We start from the raw sequence: 16,753 nt of genomic DNA, 5'->3' as shown, positions 1-16,753 counted from the left end.
GACGGAAGCACCCTCTGGTTTAACCCTATTGAAAATCTTTCAAACAGCTGTTAGCCGTCATCATTCAGAAGCTCTCGATGTGGGCGCATGTTTTGCCTCTTGACACAAGGCTTAACCGCCCCTCCGCCTGTGAGCCTAAAATTAACGCTCCTGGAAAACGCACTGAGGTGAGATGGGAACCAGCATTTTAAATCAAAGCACGTCCGTATAACACCCCGGTGCAGGGTTGCCTGCCAACAGCGTTATGCCACGTTATCATTATAAGTGTCCCCACTAAAGGGATTGTGAGTAAAAAACGATGTGTCAAAGGAGTGTTGTATGGTTGCTGGGCAAGAGCGAACTAGTACAGGGAGTTTTCTGGCCCAGATTGGGTTTTAAGGAGTGGGGTTATTTAAAGTTCAGCATTCCTGAGAGATGTACCTTGAATAAAATATTTCAGTAATGAGCGGTCCGCCTCAAGCGGGTAATGGTCCAAACCATGTTATTATGGAGGGTTTCTTTTTCTTATAATTACAGCAAACATACAGCACACAAGGACACTTTTTAAAGACCGAAACTGGGATAGAACGATACCTGGTAGAAGATAAAAAAAGCAAAAAAGATAAATCTGTGCTTTTTAACAACTATTGTGTTGTTTTTTTGTTCCTTGTAATGCAATAGTGACTTGCTGACATGAACCCCCAAAAAAAACTTCAGACTACACCATTAAATGTCACGGTTCCAAATTACTACCTGTACTTTGTACACAGATGTTACCTTAAAATATGCATTGGATGAGGTTGCCATTCCACAAATATACATTTTAAAAGCAAACATACAGATTAGAATTGCATTGGAGTGTTGGAGAATTAGTGCAAGTTGCCTACCGAGACAGCATTTTAGACATCAAGCACACTCACTATACCACCTATTTAGTGTCTAGATTCACTTAAAGGGATAGTTTGCCTAACAAAGAAATTTGGTTGTCATTTCCTTACCTTCATGTTGTTCAAAACCTGTATATGACATATAATACAAACAAAATTATGACATTTTTTGTGTTAATACATTGGAAATCAATATAGGCCAATGTTGTTAAGTTACAAACATTCTTCAAAATATATTATTTTGTCCTCTGCAGAAGAAACGCAGGTCACGCAGGTTTGGAATGACATGAGGGTGAATAAATGATGAAAGCATTTTCCTTTTTGTCATCATCTCCAATTAATATCAAAGTTGCCATATGTGTCCCATATCCTAAGAATCACTGGGACATGTTTAATGAGTCTAGCCAGGGAAAATGTTGAAAATGTCTTAGTGTTGAAAGTGGTGTTGAAAAAATATGTGATGCTCGGCAGATTGTGCTTTTTGTCTAACAAAGAAGTACAAGAGGTTTAACATAGAACAAATTTCATCACGTTAACTGCCGGCCTCTACTCCTGGCTGTCTGCTGCTCATGGCAGGAGATGTTATGTGTACCGACCCCTTGCCACTTGACCGTAATTCACAGCTATTTTAAATGGAGAGAGTAATAACCTGACAACAGGACAATGCAGAGGCCAAACATGTTTAGACCAATCGAGCAATTGATGCCCAGAGCCATAAAAGGCAGTCTGAAAAGATTGTGGACGAATCAATTTTCACGAGTGGTCGATTGTTTAATTTAACAAAACAATTAACACGTTAGGCCACATACAATGAGATGCTGTTAAACATGTATGTAATTGTTTTGAAACCGTCCGATGGATTTTTAACAAAGTGGAGAAATTAAGCCTCTGCCTCACAAAATGAATGCAGATTGTAATTTACATGGAACGATTCTGTAATCATCCACATCCAACCATCTGCTGCTGCAAGTTCTGAATGAAAAACCCAGGAATCGAAACCTATGAATTTATCTACATAGATGCCTCATTAACTTGGGTTTCTATGGATCGCTGTCCCAAGGTTGTCCACCATACTGGGACAGTTCAAGCCAATCTATGAACCAGTGTTGCCAGGTGTGCAATTTTGAATTGGGATACTTTTAAACAACTGCTGCCAGTTTTTTGTGGGTTAGAAGGCAATAGGATTTTATTCCTCAGCTGCCCATCGGTAAGATGATTTAGATAAAAGTCAAGTTTCGGTATTTTGGCACGGATTGTTTGGCTAGTTAGCAGTTGGGCTAGTTTTGTCGTGCATATCTGGCAACACAGTCAAGCAGGTGCTCGTGAACACTCAAGAGTGTTGTCTGTGCTAATCTGTAACTGCAGTTATACTCACGAATGAATACTTAATGTTGCATGCTATTGTGTAGACCGCTATGATCGCTAAACTAACATTATAAAACGAGATGAATGCTGTCGATAACACAAGATTCAAAAGTAACCGGTTTAAAAAAACTGCAATATTGAGTTAATACATATTGTCGCTGCCCTTCTGAAACCTCGTCTGTCCAAATTTGCTGTTTTTAATACTTTTTATTGGTTAGATGTTTGCAAAACCCAGTGAAAGAACATAAAGGGTGACTAGTAATAATGATTTATGACAAAAATACAAATCACGAAATATAGAGATACAAGGTTCTAGAAGGATAGCAGCGGTAGAAAAAACAACACATACTAACCCAGGGGTGGGCAAACTTTTACCGTCGAGGGCCACATCAAGTTTTTGATTCCTTGTTAAGGGCCACATATTATTTGCACATTAATTTTTTTTTTTTTATTCAAAACTGAAATTTGAAAGCTACTGTAGTGTTTGAACATGCAGTTCCTTCTACCCTGTGTTTTATAAGTACTTCTTTATATTGAAAAAAAAGCAAAACATTTGCGAACTGTCATAAGACACAATTTTATAATAATTTACAGTTTATATTATTTTTCATTCTTGACATTTTCAAATATTCCTATAATTCAGTGGTGTGTAATTAATCCCAATGGGCCACATGAGAAATATGGAGGGCTGAACCAAATGGATTAATTTAATTCTGCTTATTGCTTAATTTATGGATTTTTAAATAAATATCTAAACTGATCTCTAACTCTTTTTTATTTAAAAAAGAAAAAACACCACCACTAATACTTTTCTGCACCTCTACCCTTTTTGTATATCACTGGTTATACATGTACTAATGTGAAATCAGATGTGTTATATACATGTCTAAAAAAAATTTAATTTATATCCATTGTGAGCCATATTTACAATTCTGGTTCTCGAATCTGATTGGTTGAGAGCTACGCCATATTCACCAGTATCACTTCGGGAATTATATGTAGAGTTTGGTTCCGTTTTTTTTTTAATTCAAAAATCATGTTTTTTATTATGTTATCGTGGTTTTTTGTTTGTTTTATTGCGTTAGTTAGCTATAGTTTTTGAGTAATTGTGGCTTGAACCTCTGTTCTAACCTGTGAAGGTAATTCGGTTTTCAGTAAGTTAATTTTAAATTTACAACCAGAAGATGCAAAATGTTGTTGCAGAATTATTTTTTACACTAAGTGGCGGCGCATCTTTGTCTTAAGCGTTCCAACACAATCTCATGACCATTGACTATTGACAATAAAAGCCTGACTATTTTACAAGATGGCAAATTTTTACTAATTTTAGTATGATTTACTTTTGCAGCAGTGACAATAGGTTTAGGGGCGGGGTTAGGGGTGGGTCTTCAGGAAAGGGCTGGGCGACTAATCGGAAAGTAATCGAAACCGACATTAAGACGTTTTTTCAATTACTACTATGTCGACGCGTACCGCTATTCCTCACTTTTGTATGAGAGCAAAAGATACTTTTTTATCATAAACATATATGTAAGACATTATAAGAAACTGTAAGTTGTCTACTTTTACGTGTGTACGCTTACAATAACATCAAAGCGTTGTTATTTTGTGAAATAAAGAAAATAAACGGTGCGGATGAACCACTCAGGTCACATTTCTGAAATGTGTCAGTGATCCAAAACTCTGCAAATACTAATCACATAAACATGAAACGTAAGTCTAAAGAAAGGTTAAACTGCCTACTTTAAATGACCCGATTCAAAAGGAAATCAAATATTCTGTGTTTATGTAATTTGCGTGAAAGATAGGTACAGTTAATACGTGACATTCTTCCAGGTCTGTTCCCGTTTAGACGACAAGACTTTTAGTCCCAAAAAGTGCATATTGTTAGAAATACAGATATACTGAAACACGTTTACTTTATATTTCTTTAGACCGACTGATGAGTTTTAAGCTCCGTTCAACTCATAAAAACTTTGTTAAACTCCGTCTGTTTCTTTCACATGACAGCTCTTATGACAGCAGGACTGGTGTCTCCATGCAGGGTCCTAAAGTACACCCGATTTCTCACGACACATGCCGACAGATGATTTGCTGATTCAAAAATAACACAAATATGTCTTTTATTCGAAATGTTCAATAAATAACCATAAATACTTGTATTTTCTTTGATGATCTAAAAATAACATGAGATAAGAAATGTTTCATTAGAAAAGATACCCCACCTTTAGTTGGGCATATTTACAATACAAACCTTGTCAGTGATCTACGCGGGCAAAAAACTAAGAAAAATAAACAAAAACAAAATAATCGTTCAATAATTGTAATCGAGAGAATTAATCGAAATATTGATTTTGCAGCCCTACATTACTTCTGTAACGCTTTTATTCTAGTAGTCATTTGTTTTTGTCTGAATCACAGAGTACGAATTCATATAATTTTTAAATAACAAAAAATAGTTCACGTGAGATCAGGTTGAACAGAACCCAACATTCCACACGCAAACAGTGAATGACAGACATTTAATTCCCCCAAAATTACAGAGCTTTTGTAATATGCAGCATTGCACTCTTGGCACAGAGCTAGTTACATATTAACTGTGAGCTGCTCATTAAAAAAAATACTAAAGAAAGACAGAATTATGGATCTGTCTCACTGAGAAAACAAGTGAGACAAAAGCATCTTATTCAGGCCACTACCCAATACATCACACTGCTACAATCCACAATCGTGAAGCAATTCACAGCGCTACAAATGCGCGATGATTGCGTCCATTATTATTTAAAAAGATATACTTTGAAAATGTATAATTACACGCAGTCCACCTTCTTTCGCTGCAACTTTCTCTTGCAAAACTCAACACAACAGGCAACGTGGCATCTGGATAAACAAGGCACAATTAGTCTAATGAGCGGTTTCAAAATGCCAGCGATGTAAATGGGAGATTAGTCACGGAAAACACGGCGACGGAGGACGATCTGATCTTCTACATTATAAGCTGTGTCAAAGCGTTCAGCGTGGGCGGCAGAGAGGCGGCTGCCGGCATCATCGTTGTTGTTCGAGTTGACAGAGATGCCTAAAGGTACACCATTCAAATGCAATTATCAATGTTATTTTCAGTGGCGTGGGGCTGAATCAAACGCTGGACTTCTGAAAGTGGGAAACAAATCAATGATCCAAATCCTTTGCTTTAAGTTACAATTATTTTCTGTAATCGTAGTTTCATCTGCAGTAGGAAATGAGAATAGTATATTAAGGTACTAAGTATAATACAAGGATGCTGAGCATCCAGACCTAGCCAGTAGAGCAAAATTGGCTTAATCGATGGCAAATGTTGGGGCGGGACTATATGTTTGTCCAGCCAATCACAGAAGGACAGAAGGAAATTTGTTTAGGAAACGTTTCATTATTTTGGTGAATACGTTTAGAGATACATGTGATGCAGAAATATTTAACCAATATTTTGTGCAGTTGATATAATATATATAAATATAACATTACAAGCTTTAATTATGAAAAAAAAACAATAAAAATATAACAAAATACAAATTAATTTAAAATAATATAAGAAAATGAACAATGCAAATTGAGATGATTACTATCACATTCAACTGCAGTAGTTTACTAATAGTTTATGTTAGGACAATATTTTCTATACCGCCCTTAATATACAATTGGAACATCATCTCCTTGAATATTGCCACTGCACTGCAAAAAAACAAACTTCTTACTAAGCTGCTTTTTGCTAGCATCACACAAATCACACAGAATAAATAAAAATAAGCAATTTGAATATGCTTATATGACATCCGTTTCTTAGCATCCAAGATTTTTTAGGGGATTGTACTTGATTATGAGGAAGAAACCTGGCATGCGCGTGTTTGAACCTGTATGGCATTTGTGTCAGCTCAGGTAATACAGAAATGGCAGAGCTTGCTTCTGATGAATAAGATAAGACCTCTCTATCTATCGCCTGCTCACATGTAAGTGTATGAGCATCATTACAAGCACACACACACACACAGACTCTCTGCTCGTGTGTGGCTCCCGCTGGGAGAACATTAGACCGAGCTCTGTAGCGTGACCATTTCCTCTGCTTCTTTTCATTAGATCATCGTCCCTTGACTCGCTCAGCAGAGCCCATAAACATAAGCTTCACCTCCCAATGCAGCCTCACTCATGAGAGATTACACTGACAAATCGACATACATGTGACGGTGATGTTAGTTTATACACATGAAACGGGAATAACGACGTATACACAGACTCTTTATTGCCAGAATAACGAGGGCTTTACAAAGATGTTTTTAGTGTGGCAGTTTTACTGTGGCGGTACCGTGACGGCATCATGTTGGAATATATTGATGTAATGTACACCTATGGTACCGGATAATTACATAGTACAAAAGGATAGTACTTTAATGAGTTTTTTTAAGAATACCATTAAGTTGCCATGTTGGGTAAAATAAACCGATGTTCTCATGGTAGTGTTACTATGACATCGCCAGCCCCACTCTTGAACCAGTGATCGGCCAGCCAACTGCCTGAGCCCAATGCAAATGGAAAAACCTGAGCCCGCAGCGACGCATGTGCCAGCCTGCGAACCTGCGACTGAGCCTGTCATCGCCCTGGAGCCTGAGCCTCAAGACGCGTCTGACCAGGTGCGTGAGCCGACAATACCGTTCATCGCCGTGGGAGTTCTCATGGAGATCGAGGGCCAAGAGGGAAGCCCTGCCCACACTCCCGCTGCTGAGGATGAGCTGTTACTGGACTCTGCGATTGTTGACTGGGCAAATGAAGTGGAAATATGGCTCTAACCCTACCTGCTGGTCCGGTCCAGCTCTCCTTCAGCTAGCACCTCCTCTCCAGACTCCAAGAAGGTCCCGCCCAGCCTACCATTCCCGTCTCCTCTGTCTCTGCCAACCAGTCCATCAACCCTTGATCCGTGTGCACCTGAAGACTCCTCAGCATCCCAGCGCCTTTGGTGCAGATGAGCTTTGGGATCTCCAGCTACCACGGGGTTAGCCTCCAGCCTCCGAGAACCGAACTCCACCTCGGCGCTCCGACCAATCACACCAACTCCACCAGGCTCCCTCCGGCTCCGCCTTGGTCAGTCTTCGACTATTCGCTGCCTCGGGACTCCAATCCTTCCCTCTGGCTCCACCATCATCCGCGGTCGCTCTGGCAGTCTTCTGGATCCCCACCTTTGCCTCGATTGCCTGTGCCGTCCACCTGGTGTCGCCTCTCCCATCTCCACCATGGCTCTTCCCACCGGCGACTCCACAGTGGGCCACTGTTCTGGCTGGTCTCTGGACCTCCACCAGGCACCTGCTGCCCCGGACTCCTTCCTGGCTCCTCTCATCATCATCACCACCCTGGCTCCATGAACTGTTCCATTTGCCTGTCCCCTGCCTGCCCCTTGTTCACCTCCTGACCCCCCTCCCTTCTCTGTTGGACTTTTTCAGAGCGGAGACGCGCCTTTCCGGGAGGGGGGAATAAAGTCACGGTCATGTTACGTTTTGTCTTGGTTTAGTTCTTTGTTTCCGTTTAAACTGTGTACCCTCATTTGTTTCCATAGTTATTAATTTGTTCACTGTCTGTTTACACTGATTACGTTTGCCATTGTGTATATAAGCCCTGTGTTTTTCCCGTTTGGTTGTCCAGTTTTGTTTTATGTTAACGTGTGTTTGGCTCCTGAGTTTTCTGTTATTCGTTGTGGATTAATTAAAACAACTACTCTTTGGAATACTTATCCTTCTCGTGTGCATTGTGTACCCACTAAACGTGACAGGCTTTTTCTTTAAATTCTCATTAGTATACAGCATTTTGCCCATTTATTGTATTACACTACCGCAAACTACCGCAATACAACTTTTTAGTCACTTTTTTAATAGTACAGTGATGAATGCATATTGGGTATCACTTTAGATTGCGGTCCAATTCTAATTAGCATGCTTATTGGCTGTTTATTAGCGCTAATAAAGCACGCTATAATGCCTTTTTCTACTTGACCTTCTCCTAAATCCATTAATCCTGTCCAAAACCCTACAACTACCTTAAACAATAATTAATAGTTTACTTAGGCAAACGTCATATCGAGTATTGAGAATTGGACACTTATCCAAAGTGTGACCGGAAATTGATCCATTTAAGTATATACATTTTTTTGCATTACACATCTGTGACATATAATATGTGACATATATGTTATATAATAGTGATTTACACAAATCAGGACAATTGCAAGGACTTTTATCACGATACACTATATTGTCTTAATATAACATTTTATTTCATATTCAGATATATTCACTTTCATCAATGGCTACACTTTCCATATGTAGCTGGTGCTATGTGTAAAGCTACCTGTGATCTTTCAAAGTGTCATCAGAAATAAAATAAAACATAGAAAAAGAATCTTTAAAATAGACATTTTAGCATAAGATATACCAATGTTAACAGACATCATTAAAAATACATAATTAGTCCTCTCACAACAGTCAATAACTTATTGAAATGTGATGTCACTATCCATTCACCACTTCATAAGAACCAACACAATCCGACTTAGAAGATCCAAAAAAAAATACATGTTCAAACAGAGAAAAACTTCATCTCCACTAACCTCATCTCAACAGATTTCAGATATCCTAACAGACATCTCTTATAAACTCATGAACGCACCTGCAGTTTACAGTCACCGATCTCTTTAAATCACAGTGATTAAGACACTAAAGTGCAATTCTCACCAAAGCTGTTCTTCACATCCCGTCGTAAACCACAAAGCATGTTGGCGTGCTCGATTCAACACACACGCAGTTGTGCGTCTGGTCACACGGTACAGCCCAGCGTGTGTAGTGTCTCTCTTACACACTCTCTCTCTCTTTCACCTCCGTAACACTACACAGGCTTTCTTTCAGCCGAGTGAGGCTGTACCATCCCCTCCTCCCCTGCAGATTTTTGGTTCCTCCTTTGATTCGCTTCACGCGGCTGTAAATCTTGGAGCATAAAGAAAGGAATTTTTTCGCTGGACGTAAGAGATGCTAAAGTGCTGTTTGCTTTTGCAAAAGAGTAACCAGCAGATGTCTTTGCTTGTTACCTTAAGGCTGTTGTTTCAGGGTCATTCTTGGAAAAAGGTGCCGATTGAGATCTTTCGAAGTCTTGATTGATAAAAATTTGATATTATTTGAAAAGATTACTAGAGACCTTGGAGGTAGTTTCTCAGTCAAACTACTGCTGCCGAGTTACTGTATCAACATTTCTAGATGTATTGTGGCCATTCCAGTCCACTGTTTGCTAAATTCCAACAAATCAAACCTCAGGAGTGACACAAATTCATCCAGCAGCAATGTGTCAGCATGACAAGACACATGAAAACTGTGATATCAGGTTATCACATGGAAAAATAATTGAACTTTTCCTAAATATATGTACAATTATAACTATTGTATTGCTCAAAAGTGAATATGAGCTTGTTTTCTTTCCCCATTTTGAGGTCTGAAAAAATAAAGAGAGTATTCTGCGCTTCGAACGCCAGTCTATGGATGGAGTCAGAAAGCTCCCGGACCTCTTTAAAACTTCTTAATTTTTTCTGAAGATGAATTTTGATTCATCGCCGGAGTATCCCTTTAATAACACAGCTTCTAAATTCAGCATGTGGGTATTTCAAATGAAATGATCTGTTAAACTGACTCATTTCATTTTAATTTTAAGTATCAAATACGGTTTAAACTGAGCATAATAAAAATGGCATACTGGATCGCTTATCCAACATAAAAAATGAATGAGTGGATGAGAGAAAGTGGGCGTTCTCCTCTTTCTGCCCTCATCTCAGGTCCCTCCCGGGAGCCATTTTAACGAATACCAGCGATGACAGAGCAACTCCAAACCAAACCACTCAAAGCCCCCCTTCTCCTGCCTCCCAGAGCAACTCTATAACCCTGAATCAGGCATGATCTGCCCCGTTTTCCTCCCAGCTCCCTGTGACCCATCATGCCCCTCTGACAGGAGGCATGACTAAAAACCTTCCAACAGCTCCAACAGAGTCTGTTTCCCATCTGCCTCTGTATCTCACTATCTGTCTCACTGTGCCGTGCCAAACCCTGATCGGAGAAGTCAGATAAGATCAGCACTGCAAAACAGGCTTTGTTTTACACTTGTTATCCTTATTGTTGTTTGTTATGACCGCAAATGCTTTAAAGATACAAATCATTCCAAAATACAATTTCTGTCATCATTTATAAACCCTCGTTTCATTCCAGTCCTCTATGAATTTCTTTCTTCTGCAGAACACAAAAGAAGATATTTTGAAGAATTTTGATAAACAAACAACACTGGCCCCCATTGACTTTCATTGTGTGAACCCAAAAAACCCTGGGACATTTCTCAAAATATCTTCTTTTGTGTTCAACAGAGTCATGTGCAGGTTTTGAATGAGATAAATGAACTGTAGAATTGCTATTTTTGGGTGAACCCTTAGGTATTGTAGGGAACTGCTTTGCAACCACAATCCCCTCATGCTTCAATATACACCAATTAAAACTCCAGAAGAGGCAGTGCAAATCTTTAAAAGACTCTCAAAGAATTTCATATTAAGAACGTCCCGTCTTACATCACCCGCCATCAACATCATATAGCAAATAGCTAGGTATGCAACGATACAAAATTTCTCCACCGATACTGACAGCCGATTATTGATTACAAGGTTCATATAATAAACCTATTATACAATTTATATAATTAATCTGTATTAGTAATTCATATAATGACTATTAATATGGAACAAACTGGTGCTGATTGTCGATAGTTTAAAAAAATGCCTTTATCGTCAGATAGCTTTTGAATAAGAAAAAAAATCATTTTTGCTCTATAGAAATCTTAGAAAAGTGAAAGCATTTCATTGGATCTTTAAAATAGTCTTATGTGTAAACCCATAAATGACTTAACAGCACAACAGAAGACACAACAAGCACAAACAAGTGTCTTTATCAGTATAGATGTATTATTAAACTCCACCCCTCTTCCGTCCTGGCGATCCATTATTAAACTCAATGTCTAGACGGTAGACTAAACCTGAAATAATCTGAACTTTCTCATTTGCAGAAACGGTTACACAACACAGCTCTAATTCTGCTTTATTTGCAAGGCTGAGTTTGATTTATGTCTGCAGCAGACCCACGTTTTTTTATCAAGCATCTTTTCCACTGCAATCCCCCCTTCCTCAACCAAAGCGTTTGAAGAGTCTGAGGATTATTCATTACATGATTTGCTAGTCAGCCATCCATCACACAATGCAGTTTAAAAGCAAAGGTGCGAGGATATGGATACGCTTCCACTCAACGTTATTATATCACGCTCTTAAACATGTCACGAGACGACTTAGCCTCTTTAAATGATTTGTAATGGCACATCGAGTGAATTCACATAATCTACTGTACAATTACTCAGTAGCTTTCATTCGTTTTATGTGTGTTATATAATATTGTCGAGAGCGTTTTTGAAACGTTTAAAGGATGTTACACCAGGGACGCGTTTGATATCAGAACATCTTTTCGCAAATGAAATAGCTGACAAACTAGCAGACTATTAAATGAATTACCACATTACACATCACAGATAATGAGTCGTATGTGAGGCTCTTTGATGATGTAAACGATAATTAATAGCCAATTATTATAGAGAAAATTTTATAATAGAAAAGCTTTGAAGTGCTGAAACCATCGATTCGGTGCCCTGCGGGGAAACGACGAACAGCGTCAACCTTTGCACTTTAGGCTAGATTAGATTAGTGTGATGCAATGGAAATGATGCGGTTGTTGACCTGAGATCGCTAGGCAATATAATGACATTTTAAAGCCGCAATCTGTCACTTTTGGGTTGAAAATAAAAACAGTTATTGACCAAATACTTAAAAATTGGTAAAAAAAAAAACTGTACGTAAAATAACGTGCAATTTTATGTTTCAAACAGAGATGGCGAAAAAGAGGCAAATGTTGCGGACTGCATCTTTAACAGACTGTTGCTGCGTCCCAATTTGCATACTATCCGTCCTTAATAGTATTCAAAAATAGAATAAGTATGTCCCACATCACAGTATGCTGTAATTAGTATTCCCAAAGTACCCAGATGGTCTACTGTTTCCGGTGTCCAAGGACACTTAACGTCACTTAACGTCATATTGCCCACAACTCACAGCGAATAGGAGGAGTTTAGTGACGATACACTACATTAATACAATTAAATAAAAGATGCTTCGCTAAATTAATAAATGTATCCATACAGTAAACCATACATACAAAATAATGAATGAATAACTACTTAAATGCAAGGACGATCTGTATTTTGATGTTTGTGACAGTTAAGGATCACAGTGTCATTTAGGCAACAACAGCCACTTCCGTTTTGCGTTGGTATATCGCAGCGCGTCCATACAATTTTGCTAAGCACTAAAATGTATATACTTTTCCATAACAAAACAGTACAAACTTAAGGGGATCGTATACGTAGGCGAATTGGGACGAAACATCTGACTCTGCCAATAGTCAACAATATAAAAACTCAAATTCAGAATATTTGATTCAAAAGTTGTACAGTATGTATTCATACAAATTTTTATACATTAGAATCAAAAAAAGGACCAACGCATCATGGTATATTTAGGAGTACCAGCGGTTCTCCAGCCAGCTGGTTACTGTGATTTTAAACCTGCACTTAAAATGCAAATGGACGCCCAAAAAGCCCCTCTCTTGCTTTTCATTTCTCCTCCATTCCCTGAAATTAAAGCTGTTGTTGGATCTCTCGGCCCTGCTCAGATAACATGCAACAACCTGACACATTGAGGACAAATAACAGCGCGTACGTCTCAGCAGCTTTAGGTATTTTTCTCCATATTTTGCGGCACTTTTTTGTGCGTGGAAGCAAACGAAAGCCTTCTTGACGTGCCGGTGTAATCTGGATTGCTGGTGAGGAGAGAATAGCTCAGATAGATTAGGCTTTAACTGAACCTTGTTGCTCTGCAGTTTTAGCTTGAGGGCTGTCAAAGGAGCCGTTTCGTCTTCTTTAAGAGAAATGCGGTGTACGGCTGGTTCATGAGGCCAACAGGAGGTCGCAAAATGATTCGCAGAAAATAAGGTGCCAATTCATAAACAGTGTAGGAAGCATGCGTTGGAGAAATACTACAGCCAAAAATGAACATTTTATCATGTCACTCTTAATGGGGTAACACATGTTTATACAAGGTACATTTTTTGCATAATCTGACTAAAAGCACCATAAAAGTATCATAAATGTGTGCTAACTTCTTTCAATAAGACTTATCTTTTCAAGTCCACATCATGACTCACAGAAAGGATGTAAAGACTGAGGTGCCTTGAAGATTTGATAAATGAACGATTTCTGATTTTTAGTACATTAAGAAAAGCAGGATGGAACATTATGTTGTTCAGACTGAGGTTTCACTTTAGATGTGCAGTTTATACATGTAAATGATCTCAAAGACACCAAATTTTTCTGTCATCATTTATTTAAACTCTTGTCATTCAACGCCTGTATATGGCTCTTTAACCTGTGGAACACAAAAGAAGATATTTTGAGAAATGTTGTTTTACTGTGGAAGTCAATGGGGGTCAATGTTGTTTGGTAACCAACTTTCTTCAAAATATCTTCTTCTGTGTTCTGCAGCAGAACGAAGCTCATGGCATTGAGTACTCATGCCTTGCTAAACCACAATCGAGTCCCAAATTCACTCAAACAGTGTATCAGTTTGTCCAAAAGATTGAGTTGAAAATAATTTGCTTTCCTGAAATGCTTGAAGTTGAAAATGGTTTTCACCTCACTGCAGATCTTCCGGCTTGCAAGAACAATCTTTTATAAAAATTTAATTAATCTCCTGTGGAAATTGGCAAAGAATATAATTGGCGCTGTACTGTTCCTAGTGCATAAAGGAAGTGGAAATACTATATATATATCAGATATTCTTTACAGGATTTAAAACTGTGGCCAAAAGGAGGAAACTGCCTTTTCATGAATTATTATCAGTTAATGATGTGTGACCTGATTACGGTACTTATCAGTGTGATAATGTTTTTCTAATTGCTTTAAAATTTTCTGGCAGTATGAATGGTCTAAGTGAAAACTTTTTATGAATGAGAAACTATTTAGTTTGACTAAACATCTGACAGATAAACAGCCCATTTACACTTCACTGTTATAAAAAAATTGGAGTTGTAAATCAAGAAAAATGTCCCTTTTTAAGTGGTGACTGGAAAAATATGTACATTAAAAGACTTTGCATATAATTCCGAAATTTTCGTATGCGTTTTACTTTTTTCGTTTTTGGCTCTTGTTTGTATGGTGTCTCGAATTGTTAGGCCTTGTTAGGCCATTGTAACTTCTTGACAGTTTAAAAATATAGAAGATCGAACCCCGTCCGAATTTTTTATGACGGACAAAAATATCGGAGGCAGTGTGTAAATGTGATTGACACAACGTGAGGTCGTTTTTATTTTTTAACGTGCAGAAATTTCGGACGCAAATGTGAAATGGGCTTTATGAATTATTTAAATTATTATCTACAGTAGCTACATTTGGGAAGTATTAAAACAGTTTAAAGCTTTGAAAAAAATGTTAGGTTAATAACAAGACGAAACGGTAATGAAATCAAATTTCACTGATGAAACCTGGCTCATGCTGTGCGCAAGCTATTATTAATCTCTCAAATGTGCCAATGTTTTCAGGTGTGTGTCGACAGATCAACAGTTGCATACATCTGGGCCATTTCTACATGTCTTAATTAGGTTTAAAGACAGACATCACCCCTGAAGTCATTTAAGTACCAGGTACAGACTCTGAATACACTATAAGATTAGTTGTAGAGCTTTTTATCCAGTAACTCCAATAAAATTACTCCATTCAATTACCTTTTCTGCGGGTTACACTATCAAGGCCTGTTCACACCATAAACAATAGCTGTGTTTTCATTACCCTTCAAGATACGCAAATTAAAATAGCGCATTGAAAATACGGCCAATGGAAACACGTTATTAACACATCTTACATTACATGATGGGCCAAATGCAGGAAACGAGTGAGTGCAGTGTGAAGGTTTATAAGAAGTGAATAATATGAAAATATATCATAAAAAGAAATACTGAAATACTGATTCAATGGATCGATGATTCATTAAAATCAATTGTTCTTTATTAGAATCTGCAGGTTAACCAATCTACAGATAATTTTTTTCGAATAACAAGCTTTTTTGTTCACAGCTTGTCATAGTTTGTTCAGTTCAGTTCATTTCATCCCATTCCAAATCTCATTCAGACTCAAAACACTGATGACCAATTGATAAAATGACATTTATGACTATTTACTCCAGGGCCAGTTGAGTTTGTCCAAATCTCTTGTTGATGTTTCTCAGATGTTGTTTGATGTTTCATTAGCTATTCCTTCTGAAGCATTCATGATCACCTACACAGAGCAAAAACCCTTCAGATGGAAGCTCACTCTATCTGTCTTTTTAGCTTCTCATTTCCGACTCACTGTAGCTTGGAAGGAATCCTACATAAAGGATGAGGGACCTACTGTTGCACACACATACGCGCACACACAGTGAATCTCACAGTACCTATAGCGCATCATTCTCCAGTGAACCTCACGGAACATCAGGAAACAACTTAATATCTGCAAAAATATTAATTTTGGGCAATTTTTAAGATCACTAAGCACATATGCTCATAAATTCTCATAACCGTTATGCATCCAGTTTTTTATGCATTTCATTTTTTCGATGATTCATGTTGATTTCTCATTAGATTCTCACTATTGCAATATTTTATTTAATTAAAAAAATTATCATAAATTAAGGCTACTATGATGACCGTTATTTTTATTCACATAACACAAAGGAGATTTTAATAAGCTTTGAATATTTTTTTATTATATAAAAAATTAAATACAATTTCTTTCTTATGATTGGGCCTCAAAGCTGCATGATATTTACACAAATTCTTTAGAAATATCACAATGATGCTGTTGTATGGTCAGTTTATTTCAACAATAAATGAACAATAAGTTTTATATTGCTTTCATAGACCAATATCCGACTATTTTGTTTATTTTGCACCATACTATTACACTGATGCAAAACACACTTAAACTAGTGAAACATTTTAGTGCTGTTAAATCACACTTCTTACATGACAGGAATTGTTTGATAATTGCAAAATGTGTATTTTAGATCCACTACATTACTTCACTGTCTGGGCAATTCCAGTGTTATGGACGTGTCATTTTGCATTATGGATCTGACATAAAAATGCTCAGGGAATGAATTTGTTACGATTATATTGAACCATCTGTTTATATTTACGGAATCCTTGTTGATAGATTCTAAGCAAAAAAATATCAGTCTATGAAAAAAATATGTTAAAAAAAAGGAAATAAGCATGATTAACTTTGTAGGATTTCTGTAAAACACATGCACAATCCTGAAGCAGTAATACCCAATGAATGGAGAAGGGATG

General features: G+C 37.7%; 1 protein-coding gene across 5 annotated transcripts in view; it reads right to left on the bottom strand.

Annotated features, from left to right (window-relative positions):
- The window catches only part of grip2b (glutamate receptor interacting protein 2b), a 95,844-nt gene that overhangs the window by 37,545 nt on the left and 41,546 nt on the right, over nucleotides 1-16,753 (bottom strand). For 2 of the 5 annotated variants that reach the window (XM_056759073.1, XM_056759074.1), the window contains exon 1: nucleotides 8,981-9,101. The exons of the other annotated variants lie outside the window; for them this stretch is intronic. In XM_056759073.1, the coding sequence (XP_056615051.1) occupies nucleotides 8,981-9,020 (40 nt within the window). In that variant the 5' untranslated portion in view covers nucleotides 9,021-9,101. Of the gene's footprint in view, nucleotides 1-8,980; nucleotides 9,102-16,753 lie in introns of those variants that run through there. 5 annotated transcript variants of the gene reach the window in all.

The sequence above is a fragment of the Triplophysa dalaica genome, chromosome 10 (genome assembly GCF_015846415.1).
Source record: "Triplophysa dalaica isolate WHDGS20190420 chromosome 10, ASM1584641v1, whole genome shotgun sequence".
Taxonomy (NCBI): domain Eukaryota; kingdom Metazoa; phylum Chordata; class Actinopteri; order Cypriniformes; family Nemacheilidae; genus Triplophysa; species Triplophysa dalaica.
The sequence above is the reverse complement of the archived record's forward strand: the minus strand, read 5'-3'. Positions and strand labels throughout refer to the sequence as shown.